The sequence below is a fragment of the Dysidea avara genome, chromosome 1, assembly GCF_963678975.1.
Source record: "Dysidea avara chromosome 1, odDysAvar1.4, whole genome shotgun sequence".
Lineage (NCBI taxonomy): Eukaryota > Metazoa > Porifera > Demospongiae > Dictyoceratida > Dysideidae > Dysidea > Dysidea avara.
The window spans coordinates 26,748,975-26,766,961 of record NC_089272.1 but is presented as its reverse complement, the minus strand read 5'-3'; the positions used below and the strand labels follow the sequence as shown (position 1 = coordinate 26,766,961).

General features: G+C 37.1%; 1 protein-coding gene across 1 annotated transcript in view; it reads right to left on the bottom strand.

The window, feature by feature from the left end:
• LOC136260517 (uncharacterized) overlaps nucleotides 1-17,987 on the bottom strand; it is a 114,728-nt gene that overhangs the window by 40,395 nt on the left and 56,346 nt on the right. Inside the window, exons 20-23 of the mRNA XM_066054283.1 lie at nucleotides 16,267-16,522; nucleotides 8,027-8,096; nucleotides 2,942-3,010; nucleotides 2,653-2,770 (exon numbers count right to left, since the gene is read on the bottom strand). Of these exons, the coding sequence (XP_065910355.1) occupies nucleotides 2,653-2,770; nucleotides 2,942-3,010; nucleotides 8,027-8,096; nucleotides 16,267-16,522 (513 nt within the window). The remainder of the gene's footprint in view (nucleotides 1-2,652; nucleotides 2,771-2,941; nucleotides 3,011-8,026; nucleotides 8,097-16,266; nucleotides 16,523-17,987) is intronic.

The window sequence follows — 17,987 nt, the reverse complement described above, 5'->3', positions numbered from 1 at the left end:
AAATCACCCTGTAGAGAGTTCAGCTACAAGTAAAACACCCTGTAGAGAGTTCAGCAACAAAGAAACCACCATGTAGAGAGTTCAGCTGCAAACAAATCACCTTATAGAGAGTTCAGCTACAAACAAATCACCCTGTAGAGAGATCAGCCAGAAACTACACACAATGTAAGGAGTTCAGCTACAAGCAAATCACCCTTTAGTGAGTTCAGCTACAAACAAATCAACCTGCAGTGAGATCACCTACAAAAAAGCACCTTGTACAGAGTTCAGCTACAAACAAATTACCCTGTAGAGAGATCGGCTACAAGCAAATCAACCTGTAGAAAGATCAGCTACACACAAATCAACTTGTAGAGAGATCAGCTACAAACAAATCACCCTGTAGAGAGATCAGCTAGAAACTAGACACAATGTAAGGAGTTCAGCTACAAGTAAATCACCCTGTAGAGAGTTCAGCTAAAACAAATCAACCTGCAGAGAGATCAGCTACAAATAAATCACTTTATAGACAGTTCAGCTACAAACAAATTACCTTGTAGAGAGATCGGCTGCAAATTAATCAACCTGCAGAGAGATCAGCTACACACAAATCAACTTGTAGAGAGATCAGCTACAAACAAATCACCCTGTAGAGAGATCAGCTAGAAACTAGATACAATGCAAGGAGTTCAGCTACAAGCAAAATCACCCTTTAGTGAGTTCAGCTACAAACAAATCAACCTGCAGTGAGATCACCCACAAAAACGCACTTGTACAGAGTTCAGTTACAAACAAATCACCCTGTAGAGAGATCAGGTAGAAGAATTCACCTTGTAGAGAGTTCAGCAACAAAGAAACCACCATGTAGAGAGTTCAGCTGCAAACAAATCACCCAGTAGAAAGATCAGCTAGAAGAAGTTACCTTGTAGAGAGTTCAGTTACAAAGAAACCATCATATAGAGAGTTCAGCTACAAAGAAATTACCTGTAGAGAGTTCAGCTAGAAGAAGTCACCTTGTAAAGAGTTCAGCTACAAAGAAACCATCATGTACAGAGTTCAGCTACAAAGAAACCACCTGTACAAAATTCAACTACAAACAAATCACCCTGTATAGAGATCAGCTAGAAGAAGTTACCTTGTAGATAGTTCAGCTACAACAATTCACCCTGTAGAAAGATCAGCTAGAAGAAGTCACGTTGTAGAGTGTTCAGTTACAAAGAAACTATCATGTAGAGAGTTCAGCTGCAAACAAATCACTCTGTAGAGAGTTCAGCTACAAAGAAACCGCCATGTAGAGAGTTCAGCCTCATACAAACCACCTTGTAGAGAATTCAACTACAACAAATCACCCTGTAGAGGAGAAGTTATCTTGTAGAGAGTTCAGCTACATCATGTAGGGAGTTCAGCTACAAAGAAACCACCATGTAGAGAGTTTAGCTGCAAACAAATCACCTGTAGAGAGTTCAGCTAGAAACAAATCACCCCGTAGAGAGATCAGCTGGACGAAGTCACCTTGTAGAGAGTTCAGCTACAAAGAAACCATCATGTAGACAGTTCAGCTGCAAACAAATCACCCTGCAGAGAGTTCAGCTACAAAAAAATCACCCTGTAGAGAGTTCAGCTAGACGAAGTCACCTTATAGAGAGTTCAGCTACAAAGAAACCATCATGTAGAGAGTTCGGCTGCAAAGACACCACCATGTAGAGAGTTTAGCTGCAAACAAATCACCTGTAGAGAGTTCAGCTAGAAACAAAATACCCTGTAGAGAGACCAGCTAGAAGAGGTTACCTTGTAGAGAGTTCAGCTACAAAGAAACCATCCTGTATATAGTTCAGCTACATTTCAAGTCACCCAGTAGAGAGATCAGCTGCAAAAAAATATCCTGTGGGGAATAATGGGCATGTAATAAATATATGTATATAATTTGTATAATTACTAATAAAATTAAAAATAATTGAAGTACTAAAATTCTTCTTTAAGTTCTTTTCTTCTTCCTGTAGTAAAGAAAAAAACACATGGGTTAAAAAAGCCCCAAAGCCAGCCATAGGCCGGCTTTGCAGTATACAAATACAAAAAGAAGTGATATCTAATCAAAAACAGCCAAGCTGTAAAAAAAGGTGCGGCCCTTGAAAAGGCCATGGTGAAAAAAGATGTGAAATCCAAGGTGGCGGCCAAGAAATGGCTGTGATGGTAGGTTAATGGTTACATTTTAATAACGACAATTCAGGTGAATTTTGTGCCGCTTGGTCTTGGCACCAAATTCACCTGAATTGTTGTTATTAAAATGTAACCATTAACCTACCATCACAGCCATTTCTTGGCCGCCACCTTGGATTTCACATCTTTTTTCACCATGGCCTTTTGAAGGGCCGCACCTTTTTTTACAGCTTGGCTGTTTTTGATTAGATATATATATACATACATGCATACATACATACATACATACATACATACATACATACATACATACATACATACATACATACATAAATACATACATACATACATACATACATACATACATACATACATACATACATACATAAATACATACATACATACATACATACATACATACATACATACATACATACATACATAAATACATACATACATACATACGTACGTACGTACATACAGTACAGTACAGTACATACACCATAGTTTACTCACTTATGTTTTCATTGGGAATAGTCCTATTTTCATTAGTAGCAGAAGTAACATTACCAACTGCCACAGCAAACTTCTCAATAGTTCTCAGAAACTCTTCACCAATCATTGGTAACCCCAACTATTAGAATACAGGCAATTTCAATGAATAATTATTTTTGAAAAATGTAGTTACACAATGTTGCTACATACACATACAATTATATAATTAACATCATGTGAACTTTTCATATAGTTCTATAATGCAGTTCTCTAAAGTATATGGTTATACATACAGTATACTTGAACTCACATTTCGTGACTGTGCAAATGTGATATTCCTTTTATCATTCAGCAAACTACTGACTGTGGTTGCAGTATTCTAGTAGTAGTAGCAGCACACAATATTCAATAAAGCATATTCAGTTGACAATAATCTCAGAGTGATGATGATTATTAGGTGAATATCTAGTGATATACGTAATGGTGTATGCAGTTTAATTCCTTAAATGTGTGAAAAAAGGGCACGTGGACACAAACTACATCCTGTAACACAACAGGTCATATCTCAGTACTGGAACAGACTAATGTTTAATAAGTGGTGAAATATGCATGACTAAAGCATTATGGCATAAAAAGTTATGAGTTGTGAAAGTTTGAAAAAAATAGGTAAATATTGTGTGCCCACATGCCCTGTTTTTGCAGGCCTGGTCACAAATGTTGTTCTAACAGTCAGTGATCCCAACTATTCAGGTTCCTTTTAAAGTCCACACCCATTTTTACTCTTTACAGCTAGGCTGCTTTGGAATCAGGCTAAAGTCACTTATGCTCAAAATCTTTCTGGCAATTCTTTTTGTATTAATCACATAATATTATTATTTGCCATACATTTGTTTCAATAGTGTATAGGAGTGCAATTAATCCCAAATCATATGGCTTGTTTTTGCAATTGCACTTTAAAAACAGCTATGATTGTGGCTGGACTGATGATATACAAAGTTGTCTTCTTAGGCCAGGACTTAAGTAAGTCTTGTAAGTAGATATGCAAAGCATATGGCTAACTACACATATGTAAGTCAGACTCTGTGAGTTCCCTTGCAGAAAGTTTATACTTTGAACTTCCCAGAGTCTGCAGCTAGACACTTATGTTTTATGTTTGGAAATATCCATATGAAAGTGATAGACAAAATCATTTCTCAAGTAATCAATTACTGTGAGGCATAATGGAAGTACTTCAGGTACGTATATTATTTGTTGTCTATATCAAAAGCAGAGTTCAAACTATCTCAAGCAAAAGCTGTTTTAGAATACTTTATGTAGTTCAGATACCCTATTACCACGAGGAGTTAATTTGGGTTGTATATACTTTTCTGTAGTACGTATGTATAATGTCTCATACAGAAGCAAATAATTTAACATTCAGTGCTGATAGTTGAGATTAAGCATGAACAAGAGGTAGTACAGTGTCCAAATGCTAGCAATGTGTTCAGATAAACACTGAGATGTTGAAGAAGTTCAATGTTGAAGTAGTTAGTGGCTTTTTAGCTACACTTAGATCTAGGTGTACATCTTAGATCAACTTAAGCTAGCTAACTAAGGGTGGCCTATAGTTCCCTACATAGCCCGTCCCTATTCTGCTCAATGAGCACGCTCTTATCTGCCAGCCTAATAAACATGTTTAAAATTGTTGAGTCAGATCTGAACCCCTTGAACATTGATGTTCTGCACTGCACGTGGCCCAGTCAGACCAATTATGGCATCCAATAAAGTAGCCATTACATACATTATTTAAAGCCATGCAAGTAACATGCAGTATTTCTAACATGGTGCACTGTAACCTAGACCTACCCACTATCTTGTCAGATAATTGCCAATGAATTGATTTTTAGCTTAATCTGTCCCTTCATGCAGTCTTTTAGCTGCATAGTTGCTAGATGATTTCATCTTGGGTGTTCTTCAAGCAGATACAGTACAGCTCATGGGCAATGTTGCATGTACACGCACAACACGCATGAGGTGCACTCGAGTGACCCGCGTGGATACAGTAAGGCTACGGTAATGCTCCATGACAGTGATTGGTTGGGCGCCATTTATTTATTTATTTATTTATTTATTACTGTGTAGGACTCCATCAAGGAGTATAACACTCAGATACAAAACAAAATCAAAGTAAATTCAGATGATTTAACAAAATGTCCTTAAAACAGTTTATAGATGGCTGATTGACCACATCTTCTGGCAAAGTGTTCCATAATTTAAAAAGTGGATGGTAAAAAGGAAAATAAGTACGAGTTGATTCTTGCTTGTGGGATTCTGAAACGTTGTGAATGACCTCTGGTAACTGATGACATTGATGTTAGTGAGATAGATGGAACTTCCATTAGACAATTGATTATCTTATAAAACACGACTAGTTTGCAAAATGTACGTTGTGATTCTAGAGAGGGCCAATTAAGTGATGTGAGCATGTTAGTAACACTACTTCTTCAGGAGTAATTGTTCATTGTATACCTTGCAGCACTACGTTGAATCTTTTCTATGGCACAAATATCAGATTGAAGGTGAGGAGCCCACATAGGTGAAGCATATTCTAGTATGGGTCTGACAAGGGACTTATAGCAATGAGATCTTACAGAAATTGGACAATGATTGACGTTCCTCCTCAGAAAAGCTAAGGCTGAATTGGCCTTATGACAGATGTTATGAATATGATTTTTCCAAGTAAGATGTTCATCAAATGTTACTCCTAGATATTTTTCCTTGGAGACCTTTTGAATTAGGTGATCAAATAAGTAATAGTTATGTTCAATAATATGATGTTTATTTGAAATTGTAAGATGTACACATTTAGCTGGGTTAAATTCCATTTGCCATCTCCTGGCCCATGCTTGCCATTGTATGCATACAAGCTGTAGACCCATGATGTGCGAAGTACATCATCTCTGTAGTAGGACACTAACTGTACATACGAGTGTTATGTTTGCATAATAATTATTGTTAGTTACGTAGCTTCATATTGCACCTCGTATTGCACAATTTAGCTATAACTAACTGCGTACAGTGAGTAACTGAGTTGGTAAGGCATTGGAACTGATTGGTTGGGCCTGTGCCATACCATTACCCACCTTAGCTATGCCACTGCTCCACGATAGCAAACTTTTCTCGAGAGCATCATGCAAGCTGAGATAACAGGATTCACCTATGGTGTTGGGTGGCAGACTTGGTTCAGTTCTACCAACTGTGAGGCCTCCTGTGTTGTACCGAATAGTTGGTCACTTACAGTAGCTACTGACTTGACCTGTCGCGGACTACAGTCAATATGGTAGCTAGCAGTAGCTACTGTAGACCTACATGGATCGGTTGCCAAGTAATGCTATAGAACCCCACTTAGTGCATTTTTCAAATTCATATTTCCTTTATCTAGATAGCCAAATGAATAGTCTACTGAAGTTTCAACTCTAGAAGCCAAGAAATTTCAAAGTTACAGTGCTACAAAGTGGCAAAAGCAAAAAATCGATTTGTACATGCACTGATAATGAACTACAGGCACTTAATAAAACAATCATAATGTACAAATACAGTCCTCTACCAAGATGCAACTTGCCCCATCGAATTCCCCATGAACAAGCAAATCCAATGCTGGGTAAGTTTTGACTTCCAGGCCTTTCCTATGACTAGGGGGGAACCAACGAAGGTAAATGAAGATGAGAAAAGCGATAGTGAACAGCTTGTCAAATGTAAGACAGACTAATGCTGATATCTTCTGTCTCCTTGGGAGTACTGACTCAAAACAAAGATTTTGGAATTCCTCTTGCTTTGGGGATCATGATGCTACCAAGGGTTTTGGCATTATCACTTTGCTTCATTGTGAAACAAGCGATTTAGAATTTACGGAATTTTATTTTTGATTTTGTGCAATAAATATTCCACTTATTGCATTCTGTGGGCCCTGCATGCATGTGTTTATTACATTCTACTGTAAAATACCGGTCACAAATGTTTGTGTGATTGTGTTGTATGAATCGAAGTTACTAAATTCAGTGGTGAGTGTTCTCATGCATGGCGAGTTTCTCTCATGGCTAGTGCTTATCCACGCAATGTTCCACAGGTCTTGTACAGTGCATTGCAAAAGAACGATCTTGCAAGAAGACACGAGCATTACTCGCATGTGTATACTAGCGACGTTACCTGTGAACTATATTGTACTTACCTACCTGCTACATGAGTACTTTATCAGAGTATTCTAATTCCTTCACTGCATGCATTTCTGCATATACATACTAGAGTATCTTGATCTTTACAGTCTGTTCTGAGTTATTTTATTAGCTAACTACCCTGAAGCATGCCTAGTCTCATGACTCTCGTCAGTCTTGTTCATACAGACTAGCAAGTGAAAGGCTAAACTCTGCATATCAAATCAGACAATGATGTTACTTGGGTTGCCAGGTGGAGTACCACCTGTGGTAGCGTGAGCCTATCCATGGCATTGTAAGTGGTCAGGGGGACCATCTACAGTGGTCCAGGAGGTCCAATGTTAAGAGACCAGTTGTAGCATGACAGAACCCCTACTGGAATTAGTTTCTATGTACAATGTATATACAGGGTACATGTATATATGTAACACTTTCACACCTCAGATCAAAGGAACTGCCTAGGCTACATTTTGTATGTAGCCCAGCTAGCAGGGCTACATACGAAATGTAGCAGGGCTACAATACAACTAGGCTGTTTTGACTGCTAAACTATTTTGACATATAAGGAAGATCAGGGGTGAATGAGGTAATTACAACTATTATGCAATACTTTGAAGTTGTATTTAAAGCCTTAAATCAATCAGTTTAAAGCCTTTGGAGTTACTTCATGTATTAGAGAGTACTTTTGATGTACTTGAAAGTGCTTTTGATGTGGTTTGGTATAGTTTCAAAAAAGTTTCAACTATAGCGCTGGCACTTACTATGTAAGGTTTTCAAAATGTTTAAGAAACCTGTATCACCAAGAGATAGTTTTATTGTGGGATTCAGTTTGTCTCAATTGAGAGCCACAGTAGACTCAATTGTAAGCCACATGAAATCCACAATGTAAAGTGCATCTTGCCTATATAGGTTTTATATACATTTTAGTAGTTCTAAAAGAAAGAAACACTTAACAACACAAATAGGCAGATCAAAGGAATTATTCCTTTGATCTGGGAAGATCAAAAGTAATATTTCTTTGATCTACCCATGCAAAGTGTTACATATTAGCTGTAACATGGGGCATTCGGGCTTTGCCTGATATGTATTCCCTCTGCCCTCGGGCCTGCGGCCCTTGGGCAGTCGGGCATACATATAAGGCAAAGCCCTCATGCCCGTGTTACAACTATTACATACATGTATATAAAATCACATAACAAACTCACATCCATGATCACATCAACAGTTTCAACAGTTTCATGTTCAGTAAGTGCTTCACTTGAATCTTGAGTAATTCTATTATAATAATTTAAAACCACATTATACATACTGTATGTACATACTGTATACAACAATTCACTTAAGAAATACTATAAGTATAAGGAAACATTAAGGATTATATAGGAGGTATACACCTGTAGATATACTAGTGAACATTTAATCCATACTTCAGTCTATACCCATGACTGAATTAGGGAATAAACGTTCACTATATCTGCAGGTGTAGGTGATCTCCCTTGTTTCCCTACTTTTTCTATGATCCCTAGTTGAACTTAAAATTCCTAATTTTGCATTATAATTGTTTGTTTATTGTTTTTGTAACCTTATTATAACTGGTGTACACTCGCATACTGCATCAAAGAAAAAGGATGGTGCCAGAGTTAACGTTTTTGTCTGAATGAGCACCCCAGCTATGACTCAAAAGTGAAGTGGTTGTTATGCTTCACTTTCCACTATGTTCAGCCTGTTACACACTGCTATAAATGAAGAACAGTAGGAGAAGTGCCTCTGCAATCAATCCAGTCGCCATGGAAAATACGGATGATTTCCATTTACAAACATAGCTGCTCCAGTATGGAAGTCATGCATTGTACCACAAATCAACACCTTGGACAATCAGCAAAAAGAAATAAAACACAAGGCTTAGTCCATGATGCGTGCATTGTACATACTGCGGTATGTCAAAAGGCATGTCTCAGGACGAAGCGACATCGAACAGTAAATAATCAAGCTTGTAGCCTTAGCTGTTATTGAGTTATGCTTGCCTGCCTGCCATTAGTCAGTAGAAAATTCCATTGAAAAAAATTTTTTTTTAAAAATTTTGTAAAAATCTATTGGAAGAATTTATCGTCATACTGAAGACACTTTTGGGCTAGGTTATACTTAACCAATTCTGTCAAGGCACCAGGATGGTATTGTAAAGTTGGTTTTTTAGGTGATTCTTTTGGCCAGAAAAACCCAAACCTCCATGATTCCTAATATACAGTACTAACGTACTGTATGATTGTTAGAGTAGAAGATACCATTCTTTATTGACTCAGTTTTTGATAGAGAAGGCAGCATTGTTAGGAACTATTGCTATACTAGATGATACAATTGTGCATAAGCCTCATGCAAAACTGGTGATTTGAAATAAGAATTTAACAAACATGTGAAATAAAAACAATATTGAAATTTAAACAAATAAAATATCCTCTTGGTAGAAAGTTAGTGACTCTACAGCTGTAGCTACATTAGATGTAATCAGACATACCATAACACCTGAATACATAATACGAAGTGGACATAGTCATCAACCTGCCAAGTGCCAAACAATGATTTCAAGCAAGGTAAAATAGTTTAGAATAGTCATTTCATTGTCTGACATTGTGACAAAAGTAGTATATGTGACTGGATTTTGGAAAAACGATCCAAATCGCACATTAGAAGTTCCGAGATAAACGGTTTTAAAGAATTGAAGCCAGCATAACTCTCCAAGGATAGCAAGCACGCGTATGAAATTTACACAAAAGATGCATCAATCTGTTACCTTTCAAGCCACTTCCAGTACTTGTAGCTGCTTGTACAGTTTCCCGCCAAATAAGATAGAAAATCTGAGCAGTTGGACGAGCGAAGTAGTATCACGAGTGCTCACAAAGGGGTGGAGGCTGGGGGGTGGCGGGGAGGGCAAAAGTTAGACCTCAAAATGGAGGCAGACCACGATTGGAGTCCAGACACGAGATTACAGGGCTGTGCTGGCTCCTTAGTGGCTGATATGTAGCAAAATCAACAGAGAACACGTCTGGCCAACATTATAAGGCTGTCCACCAGTAAACCACTGACTCTTGCCAAGCCAGGTCCTTCACAAGGCCTGAAACCGCCATTTGAGCACTCCATACCACCCAGAAAAGACGTGTGTAAAAACCAGCCTCGTGTAGTTTGAGTAGTGCTGAGGGTCAAAACTTGTAGTACGATAGTGTAGCTATCCACTGGTGGTGTTAGTTTGATTTTGCCTGATATGCGATTTGGATCGGTTCTGTAAAATCTGGTCACATATACACAATAATATAGCTTTCAAAATTTATTTGTATTCACAACAAATGGATGTCAGACCAGGTAGCAGTTTTATAGCATTTCTATCACTAAAATACAATTTTGACTCCTCTCTTCCCTTCTTGTTTTTTTATTGCCCATGAATGCAATTGCACTTCTATTGTAGCACAGTAGCAACATCATGAGAGGGGATACCCCATGCACCTGGCCCTTGATAGGGATGAGGTAATTATGCTCATGATTCTTTGCATTATTCTATTCAGAATTTCCTGGAAAAAGTTTTCATTACACTTGCACTATTCTCAAAATTATTCCAATAAATTAAACTAGAAAATTAATGCAGAATTGACTGTTTATAATTCTATGTTTAAATATACCACTTTGACACCTCAGACCAAAGGAAACCACAGGGTTATTATTTCCCTGACCACAGATATTGCCCTGTGGTTAGGGAAATATCATGATATAGCCCTGACCACAACTGCCTTTGATGCTGCGGCAGTTACAAAGCATCAGTTTCCTTTGATTATTTATATAGAACTGTTTAAAGTTTTGCATTATGGGTTTGAATTAGAGCTGCTTAAAGTTTTGCATTGTGGGGTTGAATAGAGCTGCTTGAAGTTTTGTACTGTAGGTTTGAGTTTAACATGTTGGTTTAGTTAGAGGCATTGTTGTGAAGCAAAAAGAATTGAGTGATTGCATAGTTCAATTACTAGGCATCACTACATAATCATTTTTGCAATGTGGGCATAGGCGGCTCCAGGATTTTTGGCAACTGGTTTCTGATCAAAAGCACAGCTAGATTTTAGGTGAAGACCAAAAAAAGAGGTCGACACCTCCTAAGAATGGCTATTCTCCACTAAATAAATTTGTATCACTGATAAAGCACATAAACATCTTTATTCACAACTTCATAGTTTGCTACACTACTTCTCTGAATACTGTGACTGCTATATTAGAGTAACTGACTGCTCTATTAGAGTATCTCGATCTAAACGCGACCAGTTTCCAGAACCTCAGAAACCCCCTTGGAACCGTCCCTGGTGGGGATTGTTTTTCTACACAGTACATTTCAACTGCATAAAAAGATGGCTCAAACATTCCCAACCTATATAAGGGTACTTTATTCATCCACAAAGTGGTGATTTGGTATCACTACAACCAGTGAAACCCACAATTATTTCTTTTTGTGCCCACAATTTAAACCCACAATCGATACTTGCAAACCTCTTTATAACAGTAATGTGGTGAATGCAGGTTTGTCTTCCTTCACCTATTAGGTGAGCATACCAGAGTGGTATATATTACTTATACCATGGCCACTCGGGATTTCTCTGATATATGTCCACACCCTCGGGCCTGCAGCCCTTGGGCTTGGGCATATATATTAGGCAAATCCCTCATGGCCATGGTATAACTACCATACACTTCGATAGACTGTATAGTAGGGACCACAAAGGAGTAGGCGTGGTCCACAAAATAATTTCACCCAAAAAATCAGCCTCAATTTCCCCTGACGACAATGAGGCAGTATTGGTTAGGTAAATCTAAGCCCAAACAAGCTTTCAGATTGACCCGAAATGCTTTCAACAAGTTGCTATGGAATTTTAAAAATAAATTATTTACCAGGATTTCTACAGACAGACTGATACCTACAGACAAGCGCAACTCAATAATGGCTAAGGCCACGTACGGGCTTCATTTTTTACTGTTCGACCTTGTTTCAGCGCATACCGCAGTACATACAATGCATTCTTCATGGACTTCCAGTGTCCTCCTTTGTGTCCCATTCATCTTTGCTGAAAGCAAAAAGTGTCGATTTGGCGGTAGCACATGATGGCTTCCCTTCGTACTGGAACTGTCCATATTTTCATAGTGGCTATTTTGATTGCAGAGGTGCATTTCAAACAGTTTTTGATTTGTACTGCTGTGAAACGGGTTGAACATAGCCGACAATGAAGTGTACTGAATACTTCACTCGACTTCATTTTCAGATGATAATTGTGGCCGGATTTGCGAAAAGGTACCTTTTTCACACACAAAATTTGACCCATTTTTTGGACTTCAAAGCTTCATAACTTTTTGATCATTGCATATAATTGCTTGAAACTTTCAAAGAATGTAGCCACAGTATCTGGCTACATTTTGATACTAAGAGCAAGTTAATTGGTATAAGGAGTCAAATGTTACATTATTTTGTTTGCTGATATGTCAAATGTGTGGAAAAGGTACCTTTTCGCAAATCCGGTCACAATTGATATCTAATCCAAAACAGCTAAGCTGTAAAAAAAGAGTGCGGCCCTCAAAAAGGCTATGGTTAAAAAAAAAAGTGAAACCCAAGGTGGTGGCCAAGAAATGGCTGTGATGGTAGGTTAATGGTAAAAATTTTAATAACCACAATTCAGGTGAATTTTGTACCAAGACCAAGTGGCACCAAAATTCACCTGAATTGTTGGTATTAAAATTTTTACCATTAACCTACCATCACAGCCATTTCTTGGCCACCACCTTGGATTCTACATCTATTTTCACCATAGCCTTTTTGAGGGCTGCACTCTTTTTTTTACAGCTTGGCTGTTTTGGATTAGTTTTCACTTCTTTTTGCACTTGTATACCCCAAAGCCGGCCATAGGCCAGCTTTGGGACTTTTTTAACCTATTTTTTTCTTTACCACAGGAAGAAGAAAAGATGAAGCAGATGTTAAATACTTTAAATATTTCTGATTTTATCAGTATATGTACAAATTATATATATAATTCGTATATTTATTACAGAATTATCTACATGGTTGTTTCTTTCACTCTACAAGGTGACTTCTTCTAGCTGATGTCTATACAGGGTCACTTGTTTGTAGTTGAACTCTCTACATGATGGTTTCTTTGTAGCTGAACTCTCTTCAAGGTAACTTCTTCTAGCTGATGTCTCTACAGGGTCACTAGTTTGTAGCTGAACTCTCTACATGGTGATTTCTTTGTAACTGAACTCTTTACAAGGTAACTTCTTCTAGCTGATATTTCTACAGGGTGATCTGCACTCTCTACAAGGTAACTTCTTCTAGCTGATCTCTGTACAGAGTGAATTGTTTGTAGCTGAACTCTCTACAAGATAACTTCTTCTAGCTGATCTCTCTATAGGGTGATTTGTTTGTAGCTGAACTCTCTACAGGTGATTTGTTTGCAGCTGAACTCTCTACATGATGATTTCTTTGTAGCTGAACTCTCTACAAGGTAACTTCTTCTAGCTGATCTCTCTACAGGGTGACTTGTTTGTAGTTGATTTTTCTACAGGGTGACTTGTTTGTATAGCTGAACTCTCTACATGGTGGTGGTTTTTTTGTGGCTGAACTCTCTACAAGGTGACTTCTTCTAGCTGAACTATCTCTTTCTGTAGTTGAACTCCCTACAAGGTAAATTCTTCTAGCTGATCTATCTACAGAGTGAATTGTTTGTCACTGAACTCTCTACAGGGTGATTTTTTTGTAGCTGATCTCTATACACGTTACTTGTTTCTAGCTGATCTCTGGAATTCTCTTCAGGGTGACTGCTCTATTAGGATAACTGCTCTATTAGAGTACCTAGATCTCGCACCAAGTTGGATTTCATGTTATAACTCCATAGATTTAAGTCTGATTCTTCTACACCATTAAAGAGCCTTTCTAAGATGATTACTCCATCTGTACAGCTATTTTCAAAGCATTTCCCCAAGCGATTTTTCTGGTAGACATAACAAGTAGTCGGTTTTTATTAGCTAATCTCAATTACATAATTGTTACACACTGTTGATTTTTTCATTGTATTGTCCTGGTTTTTAGCTTGATTTCTTTCAAATCACAAAAGGGTTGAGGTTCAATAGTGAACTTATTCACCCACCAATTTTCAGCTTCTTCCTGTAAGCAGTTTACCCTGTAGGCGTGACAACATATTGGTGTTATTTTTCATGAATAATCGCTAATAACTCTTTGCCTGTTTATTGAATTCCAGCCAAAGTTGGTACAGAGATGTGCCTCCCCCTTCTGTGTGCCAAATGCCAAGGCAATCGGATACAGCATTCACAATTTATGGCAGTTTTTGTAAGTGTGCGAAAAGAGGAAGAAAAATAAGATTAAAAAAACGAAGAAACTAAGCCAATTTTTCAAGTCGCATATCTCGGGAACGCCTGAAGCGATTTTGCTCAAATTTGGTATGTGTAGTACTGAAGTTGGAGGGAATGTCCACAGCAAAAATTGTCTTTTTTCGTCAAGGCAGCACAGAGCTACGGAGGTGCAAAAATTGCATTTTTGTTCTTCTTGTTAATATGCTCACGGGTGTTGCTTGCTGGCTTCTTGGGCCGCATGATACACTACCATGTGCCTTGATAACTGGGGCGTGTGGCACCATTTCTTCTTTTGGTATGCATGGATTGAAGAGGTGCTTTTCAAACAGTTCTTAATCTGAAATGTTGTGTAACGGGTTGAACATAGCTGATAACGAAGCATAATGGATACTCACTTTTGAGATGATAATTGATATAGCTGGGATGCGCGGCACCATTTCAGATGCAGTATGCATGGGTTCACCAGTCATATAATTATTTACAAAAAGTTAACAAGCAAGTACACAGAAAAATTTAAAAATTTCAACTAGAGTAGGGACCGATAATAAGTACTGAAACAAGCTGGAGTAGAGCATGATAAATCACAGTAAAACAGTAAGAAGTGTTACATCCCTACTGTGCTCAAGATATACCACAATGGAAATGCACAGTAGGGATATAACACTTCTTATTGATTTACTGTGATTTAATATCGTGCATTACTGCAGCTTGTATCAGTACTTTTTATCGATATGTTATGGTCCCTACTCTAGTTGAAAATTCCAATTTTTTGTGTACTTGTTAATTATTACACATAAACAAGATATTTCATTGTTCTAATAGAGTAGTACTGTATGCAAAAAATAGGATTGATTGTTTTATTTGAGTTTATATATGTGAATGTTCTATTAGAGTATCTCAATCTGGTGACTGTTCTATTATACTATATCAAACGTTCATTCATGAAATCTTTGATAATTCTTTCAAAATGCTAGCATAATGCTAGAATAATGATTTCTAGCATTATGCTGAGATTATTCCAGCATAATTACCACACCACTAGCCCTTGATTTAGATATGGTTACTAAATAGTTCTGCGAATTAGATGGATAGTATGACACAATTTGGCAATTTATTATTATATTATTATTTTGGTTTAATATAGGGACCCGCCGATTATGCTGGCATAATAATGAGCATAATAGGTACTTGAAAGCATTGAGCATAATGCTAACATAATAGGCAGAACATGTATACTTGTGCATTATTGCTACACATCACAGAAAAAGATCGATATACTCTAATAGAACAGTCATAGAATAATCAGACAGCTGACTGTTCTATTAGAGTATATCGATCTTTTCTGTGACATACATTTTGACAAGCAAGAATTTAGAGTCTGTACTTCAGCAACTACCTGTTTTTCCATAAAGTGCAAATTTTATAGAAAAACATGGGAACTGAGGTATAAATATTGAGCATAATTTGAGCACAATAGGTAGACATTGAGCATTAATTTAAGCATAATAGGAAAAATTTTGAGCAGTGCAGCATAGCATAATAGGTAAAATAATGAGCATAATCGTCGGGTACCTGATTAATGTACAACCTCTATAAGTGGAAAAATGTACATATTTTGATAAGAAAATAATATAGTCAGTTATAAAATAACTGTTACAACTCTTTCTAAAACTAAGTTACTAGAAGTAACAGCCTCCGCCAGCAGATTGTTCCATAACGTGACAGTTGAAGGAAATTTGGCTGGTGATCCCTCAATATTTGGTCGTCAATGGGTTAAAAATGAAATAGGGATTCAGCAATAAAAAAAGTAATGAAACAAAGGATGTGGAATAATCAGTACATTGTAGGGATTTTCTCAATGCTCATATAGATTTTATATATAGTACATATATTTAACCACTGTATTCAGTAGTAGCAGTAGAACTAGTACCCTAACCACAGGTTGTTATACAGATAATGCCCTCATCACTAGGTAATATGCAAATATGTACACCATAAAAAAATTTCTATGGTCTGCCCACGCAAAATATTATGTATACATATAAAAGTACATTGAAGTAACCTGGTGATGGTATTAATGATCCCGATAGTAGTGTTAAGATCATTAGGAAAAAAGACTCCATTAGATGTATTGGTCAGATTTTTCAACTCTTTACTGATGCTTTCTACTACCCTCACAACATCCACAATATTACTGGGACTGTATTCCAATTTGTTGAGTTTATCTTGTAGATTGGTGTATTCGGTATTTTTGCACTGTGTAACATTTATTAGATGATCCCATGTACCATTCTCTAGACATCTTCTATAAGCAAGCCCTAGCAGAGATACAGCATAATATGTGTATGAAAACACATGGTACAGTTTATTTAGTTTTAGGACCAAGAAAATGTCTATCTTAGAGCTTCTAAAATGTGAAATTTTCCTAGGGATATGCACACCAAGCAGAATGACATCCATAAAATAATATTGTTAAGAGTAAATACTTTGCATTGATTTCTCTAACGTGATCTTTGTCAATTACAAATTATTTCCAGTTAATCTCATAAGATTTTAGATTATGATTTTTATTACAGTGAAGAACTATGTATACAGAAAAATTTGGAATTTTCAACTAGAGTAGGGACCATACTCACCATAACACATCAATAAAAAGTTCTGAAACAAGCTGGAGTAGTGCACAATATTAAATCACAGTAAACAATAAGAAGTGTTATATCCCTACTGTGCATTTCCATTATGGTATCATGAGCACAGTAGGGATATAACACTTCTTATAGTTTACTGTGGTTTAATACTGTGCTTGTTTCAGTACTTTTTATCGATGTACTATGGTCCCTATTCTAGTTGAAAATTCCAAACTATTTTGTGCACTTGTTTGTAAACTTTTTTGTAAATAATTATTATGATTGGTGAACCCACACATACCACATCTGAAATGGTGCCGTGTGCCCCAGCGATATCAATTATTGTCTGAAAAGTGAAATATCCATTACACCTCATTGTCAGCTATGTTCAACCTGTTACACAGCATTTCGAATCAAGAACTGTTCGAAAAGCATCTCTGCAATATTTTCATTATGAAGTGAAGCCATCACGTGCTAATGCCAAATCAACACTTTTTATCATCGGCAAAGATGAATGGGACACAAAGGAAGACACTGGTAAGTCCATGAAGAATGCATTGTATGTAGTGCAGTGTGCCAAAAGGCACCTCTTGGACCAAAGCAATGTCAAACAGTGAAAAAATCAAGCCTGTAGCCTAAACTGTTGCTTAGCTTTACCTAACCAATACTGCTCCATTGTCATCAGGGAAAATTGAGGGTGGTTTTGGGTGATGTCATTTCGTGGATTACGCCTGCTCCTTTGTGGTCTCAACTATAGTACTATTGTACTGTATGTGACTCCTCTTCTATATATAAATTCTTAAACTGTCACTGGTTTGATGTGCTTGTCAGAGTACTAAATGACATGATAGGATAACTAATGCACTATTGTGAAATGCATTACTTTGTTGAAGCTTGGAAAAAATTTTAAAATAACTTCACAGTGTACAGCAACTGCAATGAATGCTTTATGTAAAGTCCTAGTAATTTGACAATATGTACATATGTACTACCACTGGCAGATTCAGGGGATGGGGTGGGGGTTCATAAGTTCCATGGAATCCTACAGTACTTTTTGAAGGAGCCTCACTGATTATATGATCTATCTACATATAGCTACCACTATTGAAGCAAGTTATGTTAAGTTTTGTGTCGTTTATCACAGTAAAAAAAGAGA